We start from the raw sequence: 18072 nt of genomic DNA, 5'->3' as shown, positions 1-18072 counted from the left end.
CTAATTTTCATACAAAACAAGGATCTGTTTGTAAGAAAAATTGTATACAGAAATAAATACACAGTTACTGGTTTAAATATATGACATATCAAATAGTATATTCGTTGGTTTCACGCTGTTTTTGGATCTGACACAATTTAAGAGTTAATCTCGCGACAGTAATCGCAAAAAATTTCTTGGAGCTGGAAAATAAGTTGATACTAACCAAAAAATATTTACATTGCACTGCTTTTTTTTTTAAATTCAATTCAACATAAATAACATGCTATAGCTGTTCACATTACGATTCAGTCTTCTGGGAATAATATTCAAATGTCTATACGATTAAGCGTCGTACCTGAATGTTTACATGTTCAGTCTGTTTTTGAAAAGGAACTGAATTCAGTACTTTATGTAACTATGCAATGCAATGGGAAGGTTTACCGTACCTGGAATTACCCCGCCTGGAATACAACATTTATTTTCCAAGAGGGCGATAAGACACTGGTTGATGCAAAGTTCCGATTGAAAGAGCAAAGAAAGATACTAGGAGTAATAAAACGAGGTAGGCAAGTTGGCCATGGAGAAATAAAAATTAAAAAGGGGGAATTAATAGCAGGTACTTACATAGTTGATATTAGGGATAGCAGGCACAGGCCAGAAAATCTTGTCGCAAAACTTCATATTAAAGTGGAGAAACTTAATTCTGATACAAAAATACCAAAGAATGATAGCCTGTCACTGTTGTCAACGGTTTTGAAGAAATTTGAAACCGATAAGCAAAGAGGGGTCAAAATACCGCTGGACGGTATTGAGGAGGAGGCCCAAGACACGGTAGAGGTTCTTCAAAAGGATGAGGAAGAAAAATTGCAGCCCGTAAAGAATGACAAAATTGAAGAACTTAAGGAAAGTGGGAATAAACTTGAAGAAAGCGTAGATATTGTAAAATCTGAGAAAGGTGAAGAGGAAAATCGGGAAGACGAAAAGAATGAAATCAAGCAAGAGACGGAGAAGAAAGAAGAAGAAAATTCTACAGAAACGAGAGTTGAGACGAGAAAAATACCGGAAGGAGAAACTTCCTCTGCAGAAGTTTACTTTCTCCCATACCGGAGGAGAAGTAAATAAAGAGCCAGAGACAGAAAAAAGCAAGGAAGACATGAAACAAGAAAGAAGAAGGAAACATGAAGTTGCTTGGGGCTGTCATTCCTTTGATACATTCAAATGTCTGGTGGTTGATTTTTTTCATTTGTTTTAACTTATAAATCGTTAGAAATATTTCTTTACGGAAAATATTTTTCTTTTCTATGTTTTGGATTTATTTTTCATTAAGCATCTTTTTTCCTTCTTATAGGTATACTTATTTATTTTTTTTCTAGTTGGTTATAAAAGGGTGGTGTTCTCTCTCTCTCTCTCTCTCTCTCTCTCTCTCTCTCTCTCTCTCTCTCTCTCTCTCTCTCTCTCTCTCTCTCTCTCTCTCTCTCTCTCTCTCTCTCTCTCTCTCTCTCTCTCTCTCTCTCTCTCTCTCTCTCTCTCTCTCTCAACTGCATCTCCTGTAATTCCAGGTCTAATCCAACCTCTATGTGGTTGATGTTCTTAAGTGCTTGTCATAACTCGACAACCCCCAATAACTTTTTTCGACCAAAACCAAAATTAATGGAATGTAACAGCTAATTTCCTAATCGTATCTTTCGAGGTTCCGATGCATTTCTGACCAATATTAGGGAAGGAGGGGGTCCCAAAATTTTTGCCATCAGGGTATATACGGGAAGAATTATTGGATTTCAATCCAACTTAGTTAAAATTAACAATTAATGTCCTAGTCATACCACATCAGAGTCCGGGGTCGATTCAAGCTACGAGCCAAAGGGTATGGTATACAAGCTACATCCAACAAGCTACTGGCTATTTACAAACCGAAATTAAAAGAGCCAAAACTTACTTCTTCGTATGTCCAGGAAAATATCTAATGTACTTGTTATCGTGAAGAGATAAATATCGAACCGTATCTGAAAAAAGGGTCAATATGAACCAAAACATAAGCAAACAGCTTACGGGTAGTTAGAGGTTAACACTGAAATAATTACATAAAAGTGAAAAATGGCATAACAGATAACAGATAGTTTTTTTTAAAGCTATTCAATTAATCAAGATGCTATTTTAGGATAGCCACAACATGTTGGCCATTTTGTTTTTTAAATAAACTGCCAAATTGTTTAAAATAAAATCCCTACTTAAATAAAAAAAAAGCTGAGATGTGAGGTCCAGTAAAAGAAAAGCTGCCGATGTTTATTTAACTACTGCAGACCTTCAGAGTTGTACAGCCTTTGTCTGATAGCCTATTCTAGGAAAAAGAACCTCAATTCAGATTAACTAATATGGCTGTTTTTTTTTTGTTTTTTTTTTATTAATGTACAATAATTCAAATGAAGATTTAGAATAGGTGCAAACAAGTCAAGCTTTATGCTCTATTTAATAGAGCATTATTATCTAACATATAATAAGTATCTATAGTTAAATATATATAATATAAGTACTATATATAATTAAAGATATAACAATTATAGATAATAATTTACTTTCAGTAAAATGAGTACATCGTCTTGGATTCCATATTTACGGCCGATTAATTTTACACTTTTGAGAAAGGTCGTATCCAGAGGGGGGTGGCTATTGGGTGTGAATCTTCCCCACCAAAACTTTTGTCCGACTCGTAAAAAAGTAACAAAAATGCATACAAACAAATTTTTGATACGTTTTTCAAATTTTATTTTTGTACTCCGTATTTCTGTACTTCGTATTTCTCTTTGATTGGCTGAAAAAGTACCCTCGCTGTTGTTTCTCTTTATGTTTCGTTTTTTTCTTTATTTTGATGTACCCCCCCCCTCCAAACACATACATATCATTAGTCTGATAGGTTGTCACATCAATAATTTGATACTTACTCTTTCATTAGTCGAGAACGAATTGTTCATTACCAATTGATTAATGCATTCTAACTCTTTTTTTTTAAGTTGGCATTTTTACATTTGTATATACATTTGATCAAAACCTGTTAATGTATAACAGTTATAATCCTAAAGTACATAAACCTACACATGTATAAGTATTTAAAGCTTTCTGGCCGATTGCGACCTAATGTCTAATGTGATTAAAACCCATTTAAGACAACGATACCTAGGCTGGGGAACGATGTCTGTATGCAGTTAATTTAAGCCGTTAGTAAAAAGAAGCATTTTTAGGAAAAATATAATTAGTATTTTAGGACTTTTAGGATTACTTATATCATTCCTAAAAGCGCTTCATTGTAATTTACCCCTCCCCCCATAATGTGCAAATATATAGCCCAAATTATATATTTCCCAAGCATTTTACCATACGTCTCTCTTTTGTTTCAATTATGAGCTTAGAGTGATTTTGATGTGGTCTTTTATAAGGCTATTACCGTTTATTAGTTTTTGTTTTATATTATTTAATTTGGTTTTTTGTTTTTTTCAGGTTTTTGTGTTTTTGGTGCCTGGTTATGGCCCCAATATTTCCTCGGATCTTGAGGGTATAATGAAAATGTGGGGTAAGTTCTATGGTTTAGTTTCTTCATTCTCTTGCCCGTCTTTGATGTTTGATAATGGTTGAGATAAATTTGAATAGATTGGGGGAACTTGAGAGTCGTCGTGTTGATTTTTCACAGATGAGTGAGGGTATCATGAATGAAGACCAGGTTGGGGTTGAATGAATGTCGAGTGTGATGATTCAAAATATGTGTGCCTGAATGAATTGAATGAATGGAAAGTCATGCAGGATCTGAAAATGTATGGTATGAATTGCCGTGGTTTAAATAGTTTGTTTAATTATATTAATGAAGTTTCATCTAGGCTGGAACCTGATGTAATGGCTTTGACAGAAACTTGGCTGAAAGACCATAACTCTTCATTATTGGATATACCAGGTTATAGGTTGTTTCTTCGGAATCGAGTGGAAAGACAGCATGGTGGCCTTGCAATTTATGTGAAAAATAGATGTAATGTTAAGCCAAGGCCGGATATTGCTGTATATCGAGAAATGATTTTTGAATCAATGGTGTTAGAGGTTTCATTATCTGGGCGTAAGTTATTTCTTGTGGTTGTTTATAGGCCCCCTTCAGGAAATGTGGATGAGTTTTTGGACCTGATGGATAATATGTTGGATAAAATACCGGATTCGCGAGTGCCTTGCTTTATAAGTGGTGATTTTAATATTGATTTGAATAATGTGCAAGATATGAATTCGAAGGCAAGAAGTTTTTTGAATCTTATGTATTGTTATGGTCTTTCCCCTTCTGTTAATATTCCAACTAGAATATCTGGAGCTTCTACCTCTGTGATTGATAATCTGTTTTTGAATGTTAGCTGCGACTTGTCGCGAGTGTTAGTGAACGACGTTTCCGATCACTGTGCTATTGTGATCCGTGCAGCTATTAGTTGTTGTCGTCAAGGAAGTGGTATGACTGAAGTTAAACAGCCTATAATTGATAAGAAAGCTATATATAAATATAGGACTAAACTTACGAAAGAGTCATTTGAATGCCTTGATGGTACTGATTGTGTTAATGATAAATTTGGTAAATGGTATGATAAACTGATTCAGATCTAATATGAAAGTCGAGAGTTTAAACAAAAGTGAACACGTTATGATGTTGCAAAGAAACCATGGATATCGAAAGCGCTACTTAAATCGATGGATAAAAGACAAGAGGTCTATGAAAAGTCTACTAAAAATGGATCCCAATCAGATAAAGATATTTACAAAAGTTATAACAGAAATCTTAAAACCCTTCTAAGACAGGCTGAAAAGCTCTACTTTGAAAATAAATTTAAAGAAGAAGAAGGCAATCCTGCGAAAACGTGGAGAATCATCAAGTTGGTAGTGAACCCTCGTGCTACCCCGATTATCCCTGACATTCCAGATGCTCACTCGGATAATCAAGTTGCTAATATAATGTGTGCGCATTTTACAGATATTGGTAAGACTGTATCTGATAGTGTTGCGCAGTCACCCAGTGATGGCTCTTATAATGATTTTCTCGATGAGGCAGCTGAAGTCTCTATATTCTTAAGATCAGTGACTCTTGCAGAGCTTGAGACGACGGTAAACTCAATGAAGAATTCGGCAGCTGGGTCGGATTTTTCAGTGTTAGAATTCTTCGTTCAGTTTTCTCTATTATTTCAGGTCATCTGTTGTATTTGATTAATTCATGTTTTAAGATTGGAGTTTACCCAGATTGTTTGAAAAGTACTCATGTGGTACCCCTGTTTAAGAGTGGTGATAAGAATGATATGAATAATTACAGACCAATACCAATACTCCCAATAATATCGCGTCTGTTTGAAAAACTGATTTATGTAAGAATGGTGGATTTTTTCAATAAAAATTCTTATTTTCACCCTACCTATTTTCGTCATGGGATGTCAACAGAGCAAGCTTTGCTTTTTTTAACAACATTTGTCAATGATTCGTTGGATGCGGGGTTGAAAGATGCGTATATTTTTCTGGACATTATGAAAGCATTTGACTCTGTTGACCATAGCGTATTATTATTAAAATTAGAGCATGCCAGTATTTGTGGTAATTTTCATAGTTTGAGGTTGTCTTTTGTGACTGGAAGAAAACAGTGTGTTGGGGCTGGAAGTGTTCATTCTGATTATATGAATGTGAGATGTGGAGTACCACAGGGTTCTGTGCTTGGACCCTTGTTGTTTTTAATTTATATTAATGATTTGAATGCGTGTCTTAAAAGGATATTTAGTCATGTGGGACCTGCAGCTAGATGGTCAAAGATGATATTGCCTAGCTTCGCTGATGACACACAGTTTTCTGTGGCAGCTGTGACTGAGGCAGATTTATTTCTGCTTTTAAATACAGGAATGAGTTGTATTGAAAGATGGATGCGTGTAAATAAATTATGTTTGAATCATAGTAAAAGTAAATTTATTCTATATGGAAGAAGTGGTAATTATTATCCTTGGATCCATGGTATTCAACTAGGAAGTGGATATCTCCAGAGACATAGTTATGTCCAATATCTTGGTGTCCAAGTTGACGAGTGTCTTATGTTTAAACCTCATATTGAATCACTGTGTACAAAAATTGCCAGGAATGTTGGAATGCTGCGGAAACTGAAACATTTTTTCCCTCCTAAAATTTTAAGAATGCTGTATTTCTCGCTCGTTAATCCGTATTTGTTATATTGTGAAAGTGTTTGGTCAGCGACATTTATTACTTATCTACAGCCACTGAGGGTTCTACAAAATAAAGCTGTTCGTGTTTTATCTGGAATGCGAGGTTCTGACTCGGTTCAAAGGCAATACGATGGTATTAAGATTCTGCCACTGTTCGGCCTAGTTAAGTTTAACACGGCATTATTCATGTTTAAAAGTTTTACTAACCTGCTACCTGCATGTTTCTCGATTGGATTTACTGAAGCTCTGCACAGGTATGAGACAAGAAATGCCCATTCAATACGAACCCCGTTCCCTGTAACAACAAGGTCTACATTTTCTATCCGTTTTTCTGGCCCGGCTGTCTGGAACAAACTTCCCGAGGAGGTAAAAACAAGACAGATCTGGATGAATTTCCAAATTCCCTCAGAGTAAGCTGTTTTTCTCAATATGTAAGATTTTAGTGGTTGTGTGTAGAGAATGATTGGTTGAATGTTGTTGGTGAGATGATTGTTTGGGTTTTGAATGGATGAGTGATTTACTTCCTTTTTTTATTTTTTTTTTTTCTCCTCTCTTTTTGTGAATGTTGTGAGTCGTTTTGGGTTGTTTGCGTGGATGATTCTCAAGTTCCCACTTTTTTGTTGGAGGGGTGGGAGAGGGAGGCAAGAGAAGATATTTATTTGTTTATGGGTTGGACCCTTTTTGGGTTATATTAGGGTCCGAGGAAATAAAAGATAATAAAAGAAAATATTATATTTTTTTTAAGTGTTTTTATTTTTTTTCGGGTTTTTGTCCGGCATGCAGTAATGCATTGGATTGTGTTTTTTTTTTTAAATGAGATGTTTGTTTATTTATTTGTTGTAACCCGTTTTTAAATAAAAAAAAAAAAAAAAAAAAAAAAAAAAAAACGCAAAATGAAGCAATTTAATTCACGATTAAATAGTGGTATAGGTATAATGAAAAACATCCAAACAATATCAAAAGTTTAAAGTGCGTTGGGAGGGATAAGGATATGAATGTTTTATTCGTTTTCTCTTTTCTAGCGCTAATAAATCCAAATTCGCTGAAACATCCAGAAATGAATACCAATACATATTGAACTGCTAATCCACATTTATTAATCCTTTTTAGGAGCTAAAAAAAGATAAATCCTCGTAACTTTTTTTTCTGTTCCAAATTGTAGAAAAATGACTGAGGAGGGAGCCTGAAATACGCAAAAAAGTTAGACTGGGGCTTCACTTCCCTAAATTTCCGTATCCTGGATCAATTTGATAAGTAAACCCCGCCCCCTCCCCCCCAACAAAAATACCTTCGATACTTCTTCCCTTTCAGTAATGCAAAATACGAAATTAGAAGCACAGAACCTTGTGCAAAAATGAGTTCAGTTTCTTTACTGCATCATCATCTTTATCAGAATTCGATTCTGGAGGAACATTCACGTTTATACGCCTCAGAGTTGGTAAATAAACAAGACACGTTGGGTTTTGAAAAATTTCCAGCTACTGAAGAGCAGTAAAAGAATAAACCAAGACTCTTCAGATTCAGAGACAATGCCATCTTTCTGGACAAACCTGTTAGTCTAGTAGGAGATCCCTTTTGCTTTTATAAGACTAAAGAGTAAATTTGTCTATTATTATTACGGCAGCTTTATAACTTGACTGGAAGACTCGAAACAACCAAACAAGAAGAAGAAAAAACTTTAACGAGGCTTTAAATTTAGAAGAAGAGGAAGAAAAAACTTTAACGAGGCTTTAAATTTAGAAGAAGAGGAAGAAAAAACTTTAACGAGGCTTTATATTTAGAAGAAGAGGAAGAAAAAACTTTAACGAGGCTTTAAATTTAGAAAAAGAGGAAGAAAAAACTTAAACGAGGCTTTAAATTTAGAAGAAGAGGAAGAAAAAACTTTAACGAGTATTTAAATTTATAAGAAGAGGAAGAAAAAACTTTAACGACGCTTTAAATTTAGAAGAAGAGGAAGAAAAAACTTTAACGAGGCTTTAAATTTAGAAGAAGAGGAAGAAAAAACTTTAACGAGGATTTAAATTTAGAAGAAGAGGAAGAAAAAACTTTAACGAGGCTTTAAATTTAGAAGAAGAGGAAGAAAAAACTTTAACGAGGCTATAAATTTAGAAGAAGAGGAAGAAAAAACTTTAACGAGGCTTTAAATTTAGAAGAAGAGGAAGAAAAAACTTTAACGAGGCTTTAAATTTAGAAGAAGAGGAAGAAAAAACTTTAACGAGGCTTTAAATTTATAAGAAGAGGAAGAAAAAACTTAAACGAGGCTTTAAATTTAGAAGAAGAGGAAGAAAAAACTTTAACGAGGCTTTAAATTTAGAATAAGAGGAAGAAAAAACTTTAACGAGGCTTTAAATTTAGAAGAAGAGGAAGAAAAAACTTAAACGAGGCTTTAAATTTAGAAGAAGAGGAAGAAAAAACTTTAACGAGGCTTTAAATTTAGAAGAAGAGGAAGAAAAAACTTTAACGAGGCTTTAAATTTAGAAGAAGAGGAAGAAAAAACTTTAACGAGGCTTTAAATTTAGAAAAAGAGGAAGAAAAAACTTTAACGAGGCTTTAAATTTAGAAGAAAGAGGAAGAAAAACTTTAACGAGGCTTTAAATTTAGAAGAAGAGGAAGAAAAAACTTTATCGAGGCTTTAAATTTAGAAGAAGAGGAAGAAAAAACTTTAACGAAGCTTTAAATTTATAAGAAGAGGAAGAAAAAACTTTAACGAGGCTAAGAAGAGAAGAAATTTAGCTATTAATAAATTATTTTCAGCGATAATCGAAGTGTATATACACCAAGTAACTGGGAAAAGGAAAAAGAAGGAACTAAATGATAATCGGAGGGATCAGTCCCTAGACTTATTTAACCATAATTTTAAAAGAATTATGTCCTAGATATAATTTAACCATAAATTAAAATTATCAACCATAATATGAACTCTGGTTTCCAATTATTTATCTCTATAAAAGGAGAATTTCAAGTTGCGATACAAATTTTAAAGCGAGTCTGTAGTCTTAATACTAATAAGATTCCTTCATTTCGAAATTGTCTACAAAATAATCATGATATGTCTTTTTCAGATCCAAAATGACAGTCAATCATTAAACTGAGGTCATTCTGCAGAAGTGATGCCAAATTAAACGTAAAAATAAATAAATAAAGCAACAATATAAAAAATGCTTTGCTTTCATACTGTTAATAAGTGCCCATAAATGTTTATTTTTACCGTACCAAAACTCTTACGTTGTTTTGTGTTTTCAGTAAAGCGCTAGTTTTCTGTAATCCTACAATCATAGGGAAATATCACCAGTTGGTTCGCTTGTACTGGATTTATTTATAAGTTTTAGATAGTCTGAGAGGTAATAATATTTGTTCGTTTTAAGTTTCAACTTCGCTCTTTACTTCCCTCAGAAATACTTTGTTTTCTTAAATTAATCTCTGCTCGTTTTTGATTAAAACTAACTAAAAAAAAAACAAGTTTTTTTTAACTGAAAGTAAGGAGCGACATTAAAACTTAAAACGAACAGAAATTATTCCATATATGAAAGGGGCTTTCCCCTCCTCAACACCTCGCTCTTTAAGCTAAAGTTTGACTCTGTCTCACAACTTTATTTTTTAAAACAATAAAAACTTTAGCGTAAAGAGCGAGTTATTGAGGAGGGGAAAGCCCCTTTCATATATGGAATAATTTCTGTTCGTTTTAAGTTTGAATGTCGCTCCTGACTTTCAGTTAAAAAAACTTGTTTTTTTAGTTAATTTCTGAACGTTTTTGAATTAATGCAGCTTTGATTTTGGCTCACCGTACATGAATAATTAAAACGAAATTCGCATATTAATTTTCTTTTTTTTTTGGCTAATTGGCTTTCTCGAAATTTTGTTCTGACGTAACTTACGAATTAACAATTACGCAACAAATTTTTATATTCGTATGTTTTTATTACGTATATTAGGGAGTTCGCTCCCTAGTCAATACCTCGCTCTTTACGCTAAGGTTCGAATTTGTTCGAATCACAAACCCCTGAATCACAAAGGCCGGTTAATTAGAATAGATAGCTTTTTTGAAAGTACTAAAAAAAACTGTCGCGTAAAGAGCGAGGTATTGACTAGAGGGCGAACCCCCTTATATACGTAATAATTTCTGTTCGTTTTAAGTTTTAATGTTGCTTCTTACTTTCAGTTGCAAAAAACTTGTTTTTTTATTTAATTTCTGATCGTTTTTTAAATAATGCTCGGAAATCTGGCGCCCCCTTCATAGAAATGTCCCTTCCACCAAGGAAATATCCTCCATGGAAAGATCCTCCCACGTATCCCCTACTCTAAACCCGACCCCCCACTAGAAAAAAAAATCCTCCTGAACACGCCTGTATATTTGCCAATAATCAACGCTATATGTAAACAATGGGCAAAGTTTATAACTTGCAGCCCTTCCCCCGGGAACATTGGGGGATTAAGTCATCCTCAAAGACATATTAATTAGATTTTTGACTATGCTGAACAAAATGGCTATCTCAAAATTTCGATCGAGTGACTTCGGGAAAACAATGAGCGTGGGAGGGGGCCAAGTTGACCTCCAATTTTATTGGTCACTTAAAAAGGGCACTAGAACTTTTAATTTCCGTTCGAATGAGCACTCTCACGATATTCTAGGACCACTGGGTCGATACGATCATCCCTGGGGAAAAGAAAAAAAAATAAATAAACACGCATCCGTGATCTATCTTTTGGAAAAAAATAAAAAAATCCATATTTTTATAAATAGGAACTTGAAACCTCTACTGTAAGGTTCTCTGATACGCTGAATATGACGGTGTGATTTTCATTAAGGTTCTATAACTTTTAGAGAGTCTTTTCCCCTTTTTTCGAAAATAAGCCAAATTTTCTCAGGCGCGTAACTTTTGATGGGTAAGATTAAACTTGATGAAACTTATATATTTGAAATCAAAATTAAAATCTGATTCTTTTGATGTATCTATTGGTATCAAAATTCCGTTTTTTTAGACTTTCGGTTACCATTGAGCCGGGTCGCTCCTTACTTACAGTTCGTTACCACGACCTGTTTGATTTAGTATAGAAACAACACTGCCATGATCTTTTTTGTTTAACGGAATACGTTCTGTTCGTTTTAAGTTTTAATCTTGCTCCTTAGTTTCAGTTCGAAACTTACTTTTTTATATAGTTATATAGTTACCTATCTGTGGTCATCGTTACCAAGTGGACTTAAATTGCAACTATCCTAGCACACTCTTAGTGGGAAGGCGTGTCACTGGGCCGTAAACACAGTCACAACCCTGTTCTTGTTATATTTTGTGCAAATTGTTTTTTACCTGCCATCTCAACGACGAAGCCGAACAGATCCAACATTGGACCTTATTTCGCTCCGAAGTGTGAATTAAGGTAATTAAGGTATAACAATTAATAATCCGTCTTTTAATATACAACTCTGAATGGTTCCACAACCACATGCCTACGCTTCTCCAACCACTAAGTGGTAAGGGGTTGAGGTCAAGAGCGTAATTTCCTATGGGATAGAGGGAGCAACTGCCTCTCCCAGACCACAGTTTCCCCCTAGACCCCAGTCTCCTCCCCTCCCATAAGTGAAATTTAGATTCTCTAAAATTATTAGAAAAAATAAGATACGCCTACAAAATTCAAGCGTCCACTGAAACAGGGGAGCTTTATTTATTTCATCTTTACCTTTTTTATCACTATATGGCTCGTTTTCAAGTTTTCTCTGGAATTTTCACTTGATTTTGGAAAATTGGCTCCAGATTTTACACCCCCCCCCTCTCCAAAGGATTTTGACAAAATTACGCCATACGTTGGGGTATGGATTTAGTGATCTACTAAGAATGTCGTTGCAAACCATGAACGGGATGGCCTCTATTCCCTTTTGAATAAAAATGCTTGACAAAATACCTTCCCGGGACACGCTTTAAAAAAATGAGTGCATTACATTTATAAAAACAGTGAAATTGTCTGAAAATGATCACATAGAAGGGGACAAAACTGTGATTGAAAAAAAAAACTAAAAAAATTAGAAGTTGAACCCAAGACACTCTAATTTGAAGTCGAACGCTGTAATAACAGAACACCGCCTCTAATAATCTAATTTGATACATTGGTTTTTGTACCTTGATTGCGTAGCTTATTAAGGGGGCTTGGAGGAGGAACATATGGGAGGTGCTCTTGCAAACCCCCAGTTAAGGGTTAGGACCATAATTATTACAATGACGATATCGGTGTATACTTCCAAGCCTTTCAAACAGTTCGTGGTAACAAACTGTAAGTAAGAGGCGACCCGGCTCAATAGCAACCAAGACTCTAAAAAAAAAAATTGATATCAATAGATATATCAAAAGAATCGGATTTTTATGCTGATTTTAGATATATAAGTTTCATCAAGTTTATTCCTACCCATCAAAAGTTACGAGCCTGAGAAAATTTGTCTAATTTTCAAAAAAGGGGGCAACACTCCCTAAAAGGCATAGAATCTTAATCACAACATCAGCTTCAGTGTATCAGAGGGCCTTACTGTAGAGTTTTCAAGCTCCTATCTGCGAAAATGTGGAATTTTGTATTTTTTTCCAGAAGAAAGATCACGGATTCGTGTTTATTTATTGTTGTTTTTCCCAGGGGTGATCGTATCGACCCAGTGGTCCTAGAACGTCACGAGAGGGATCATTCGAACGGAAATTAAAAGTTATAGTACCCTTTCTAAGTGACCAAAAAATTGGAGGGAAACTAGTATCACTTTTTACCAAAAAACTGCAATGTCATGTACAACCTACATTCACAATTGTACCACCTAAGACTCTTGACCATTCGGCAGAAGTCACAGTAAAAAGCGCAGCTTCATTTCTCACGGGTGTATCGAATAATGAACAAGCGCCACTTCATTATCATATGTTGGTTTTTCCTTTTTCCACAGCTAGTCAAACAGATCTTGGTAACGAACTGTAAGTAAGGAGCGACCCGGCTCAATAGTAACCGAAACTCCAAAAAACATAATTTTGATACCAATAGATACATCGAAGAATCAGCTTATTATGCTAATTTCAAATATATAAGATTCATCAAATTTAGTCGTACCAATCAAAAGCTACGTTGCCTGAGAAAATGTGACTGATTTTTGGAAAAAGAAGAGAATAATACTCTAAGGTCAGATAACTTTAATGAAAATCAAGTAACAGGATTCAGTAGTTCAGAGAACCTTATTGTTGAGGTTTGAAGCTTCTATATTAACAAATGCGGAATTTTGTATTTTTTGCCAGAAGAAAGATCACGGATTCCTATTTCTTTGTTTGTTTGTTGTTTTTTTTTTATTTTCCCAGGGGTGATCGCATCGATCCAGGAGTCCTAGAATATCGTGAGAGGGCTCATTCGAACGGAAATGAAAAGTTCTAGTGCCTTCGAGTAGGGGTTAGGGGTTACGGTCGATAGAGGTCGGAGTAGGGGTTACGGGGGGATCTTTCCATGGAGGATATTTCCTTGGGGGAAGGGACATTTCTATAAAGGGGGCGCCAGATTTCCCAGCATTATTTAAAAAACGATCAGAAAATAAATAAAAAGCAAGTTTTTTTTAACTGAGAATAAGGAGCAACATTAAAACTTAAAACGAACAGAAATTATTACGTATATGAGAGGGTTCGCCCCCTAGTCAACACCTCGCCCTTTTCGCTAAAGTTATTTTTAGTGCTTTCAAAAGAGCTATCTATTCTAATTAACAAGCCTTTGTGATTCAGGGGTTTGTGATTGGAACAAAATTAGAAGTTTAGCGTAAAGAGCGAGGTATTGACTAAGAAGCGAACTCCTAATATACGTAATAAAAACATACGAATATAGAAATTCGTTACGTAAGTTAATTCGTAGGTTACGTCAGAACAAAATTCCGAGAAAGCCAATTAGCCAAAAAAAGGAAAATTAATATTCGAATTTCGTTTTAATTATTCATGTACGGTGAGCCAAAATCAAAGCTGCGTTAATTCAAAAACGTTCAGAAATTAACTAGAAAAAACAAGTTTTTTTAACTGTAAGTAAGGAGTGACATTAGAACTTAAAACGAACAGAAATTATTCCGTATATGAAAGGGGTTGTCCACTCCGCAACGCCTCGCTCTTTACGCTCAAGTTTGACTCTGTCTCACAACTTTATTTTTTAAAACAATAAAAACTTTAGCGTAAAGAGCGAGTCGTTGAGGAGGGGACAGCCCCTTTCATATACGGAATAATTTCTGTTCGTTTTAAGTTTTAATGTCGCTCCTTACTTTCAGTTTAAAAACTTGTTTTTTTTTATTTAATCTTAAGAAGGGTTTAAACGAAGTTTTCCTAAGCTCGCTAGGTACTTCCCCTTTCGTGAAGTCATACCCATAATTTATAATTTATCTCAAACTCCACAACCATCATATTTAGAAAAATCCATTTACCACAATGTCATCACCTAAGCCCTTATTAATTTTTTGGTATGGTCTTTAATCCTTCCTTGTGAAATAAATCTCCCTTCACTTCCAAATAGTAACAAACTTTTTCATTCTTTTCTATGTCATTTCCTGTAACTCTATGATGGTTTAGAATATTCTCAAAATGCTCAGTCTATCTTTCTTTAACTCTTTCCTTATCACTAATTGTGGCCCTATTTAACTGGAATAGGTCAGGATATATTATTTCCTTTCAATTTTTTTACATGCCAATAAAACATGCTACTATCATGCCACCTGGTTGCATCTTACACATCTTCAGCAATTTTATCCATTACCTCAAGTTCACACCTACTTAATTCATACTTTAGACCTTATACTTTCTCGACTTTCTTATTATTTTCGTATGATATTTCACGGAAATATTTCTTGCAGAAGCCCCTCCTTTTCTCTACTAAACTTAAAGCATGTTTACTAAAATTCCTAGCACTAAAAAAAAGAAAAAAAGACGTAAAACACCAAAATAACTATCAATTCAGTGATAGCAGGGGTTTGATTCCCGTCCAGCAGTTTTTGGCCTTTAAAAATGAGACTAAAAATTTCAAATTTCCAACCAAATTAGCCCCCTCCCAAGTTTCTAAGACATCCTCTTTCATTTTAAGTGGCTGGGATATCTTATTAGGGTGGGTGATTGTAATATATTACGATGGACCATTATCCCTGAAAAAATTTATACCTCAATATATTTATTGGATTGCTCAGTCTGAAATATCAAAAATTCATTGTAGGTTCAATATTTCTGTGGTTTTAAAGGTAAGTTGAAGATGGTCTCTCCTACGAGGTAAGTTAAAGGTAAGATGAAGATCTTCACCTGAGAATCAAGAATCCATTAAATGTTGCATATAATTAAAAGAATTAGATATATTACTGTATAATTTTCAGCTAAAAAAAGATTACAAATAACTATCAATTCAAAGTGATAGTTAGCAAGAATGTCTGAAATAAAACAAAAGCACTTAGTAAGTTCTTCACTAACTAATATTTCTATTACAAACTATTACAAACTTCTTATTATGGAGCTACATCTTATACCTATTAGTATACAGCTACATCTTATTGTACATCTTATTAGTATACAGCTACATCTTATACCTATTAGTTCTTCACTAACTATTATTTCTACTACAAACTATTACAAACTTCTTATTATGGAGCTACATCTTATACCTATTAGTATACATCTTATTAGTATACAGCTACATCTTATTGTACATCTTATTAGTATACAGCTACATCTTATACCTCTTATACCTATTAGTTCTTCACTAACTATTATTTCTACTACAAACTATTACAAACTTCTTATTATGAAGCTACATCTTATACTTATTGACTTGTCCTGACACACCTATTATATGCACAGGTTTACCACCTTCAATTTTTTTTTTTTTTTTCTTGTTTTTTTTTTATTTTTTTTTAAACAATAAACCACTGCATAATTCCCAATTAATATCAGTAAGTCCCCTAATTAGAAATAAAGTAATAAAATAAAAAGAATATTTAGCAATAATTTGGTAAATACTCCTAAGCAATGCCAGTTATTCAGCGAGTTATAAATGTAACGACAAAAAAAGAATATTTACCATCAATTTTAATAAATATTCCCGAAAACAACCAGGTAGCTTAAAAATATTAACCATCAATTTTGCTAAACATTCCCAAGCAATGCCAGGTAGTCAGCTAGGTAAAAACAGAGCAACAAAAAAGGTAGAATATTTACCATCAATTTTTGTAGAAGCATGGATTGCAGTATTTCTGGTATGTGTAAAATGGATTAAGTCTACTCCATACTTTTTGCTGTTGACAGTCCGTTTTTGCCTGGAAATAAATTATGGTGTAATATCATATAGCTAATAAGAATGTAAAAAAGAAGCAATACAAAAGTAGAATAGCCAAGGCTCAGGGTGTTTTTTCACAGTTAGAAAAAGTTTGGAAGAATTGGAAGATAAGTCTGCAAGCCAAGATTAAAATATTAGAAGCTACAGTGATGACAGTGGTCAAATATGGCTCTGAAGCATGGGCACTCCGAAAAGCGGATGAAGATTTGCTAGATGTTTTCCAGAGAAACTACTTAAGGATTGTTCTGGGTACACGGCTGACTGACCGTATTTCAAACAATAGGCTAGGGGAGAATGGGGCGAAATTGGACAGGGGCAAACTTGGACGTCGAACCTGACAACTAGCCTATTGCTTCTATCGATCCACAAAAAATAGGGTAGATGGGGCTTATGTATGTCTACATTGGTGAGAAGTTTGAAAACTAACGGAACTGTTGACACCAGGATAAGAGGTAAGGAAGTTTTTTAATGCTTAAAAAAAATCTGGGAGTCGCAACATCAGCTCGATTTGCGTTAACAAAAGGTCGGTAGTTTTTCTTTGTTGTTGATGTAGTACAGTTGCTAGATACATCCTCTATCTATGCCCTGAGTTTGATTTGTCTATTCCGAGTACTTCTTTTTCAGGACGCCATTTTCTAAAATCGGTTCGATAGGGGCGAGATTGGACAGAAATTCGGGGGCAACTCTGGACGCTGTCCAAGGTCGCCCCATGTGTCCAACTTCACCCCGTGCTATTTTTGTTTATCATTTTAGAGAATGTCTTTGCCTCTTTGGAGGCAATTTTTAGAGAATTTCTTAACTAATATTTGGAGTTTTTTGATGATGCTAGATGGCGTTGCTTGTGTGTAGATGTGTTTTTTTTTCGCACAACACAACGAGGTTAAGTTGGCTGTTTCATTAGCTTAATGAAAGGAGCAACATTAAAACTTAAAACGAACAGAAATTATTCCGTATATCCCCTCCTCAACGCCTCGCTCTTTACTACGCTAAAGTTTGACTCGTTCTCACAACTATATTTTCTTAAAAAATAAAAAATTTTAGCGTAAAGAGCGAGGCGTTGAGGAGGGGACACCCCTTTCATATACGGAATAATTTCTGTTCGTTTTAAGTTTTAATTACGCTCCTTACTTTCAGTTAAAAAAAACTAGTCTTTTGTAATTTAATTTCAGGACGTTTTTGAATTAATGCAGCTTCAATTTTGGCTCATTGTACATGAATAATTCAAAAATCAATTTTATTTATTTTTTGGCTAAATGGCTTTCTCGAAATTTTGTTCTGACGTAACTTATGAATTCACTCACGTAACAAACTATATTCGTATATTTTTATTACGTATTTTAGGGGGTTCACCCCCTAGTCAATACCTCACTCTACGCTAAAGTTCAAATTTTGTTCCAATGCTTTAAGAATGACCCCTTAATCACAAAAGCCGTTAATTAAAAAAAAAAAAATATTAATTTTTAATATAATTTTTTTTTAATTACATGATCAAACAATTCATGGTAACGAACTGTAAGTAAGGAGGGACCCGGTTCATATCATTGCTTCTTAAAGCTATTTCCAGGTTATTTCCCGTGCATTTACTGTT

At 34.3% G+C, this 18072-nt stretch overlaps 1 protein-coding gene across 1 annotated transcript in view; it reads right to left on the bottom strand.

The window, feature by feature from the left end:
- Wdr82 (WD repeat domain 82) overlaps nt 1-18072 on the bottom strand; it is an 88482-nt gene that overhangs the window by 39382 nt on the left and 31028 nt on the right. The window contains exons 2-3 of the mRNA XM_089101871.1: nt 16367-16464; nt 1919-1985 (exon numbers count right to left, since the gene is read on the bottom strand). Of these exons, the coding sequence (XP_088957997.1) occupies nt 1919-1985; nt 16367-16464 (165 nt within the window). The remainder of the gene's footprint in view (nt 1-1918; nt 1986-16366; nt 16465-18072) is intronic.

Source organism: Artemia sp. Qi Xiang Cuo, chromosome 15 (assembly GCF_049724085.1).
Source record: "Artemia sp. Qi Xiang Cuo chromosome 15, ASM4972408v1, whole genome shotgun sequence".
NCBI lineage: Eukaryota > Metazoa > Arthropoda > Branchiopoda > Anostraca > Artemiidae > Artemia > Artemia sp. Qi Xiang Cuo.
This window is presented reverse-complemented; position numbering and strand designations above follow the sequence as displayed.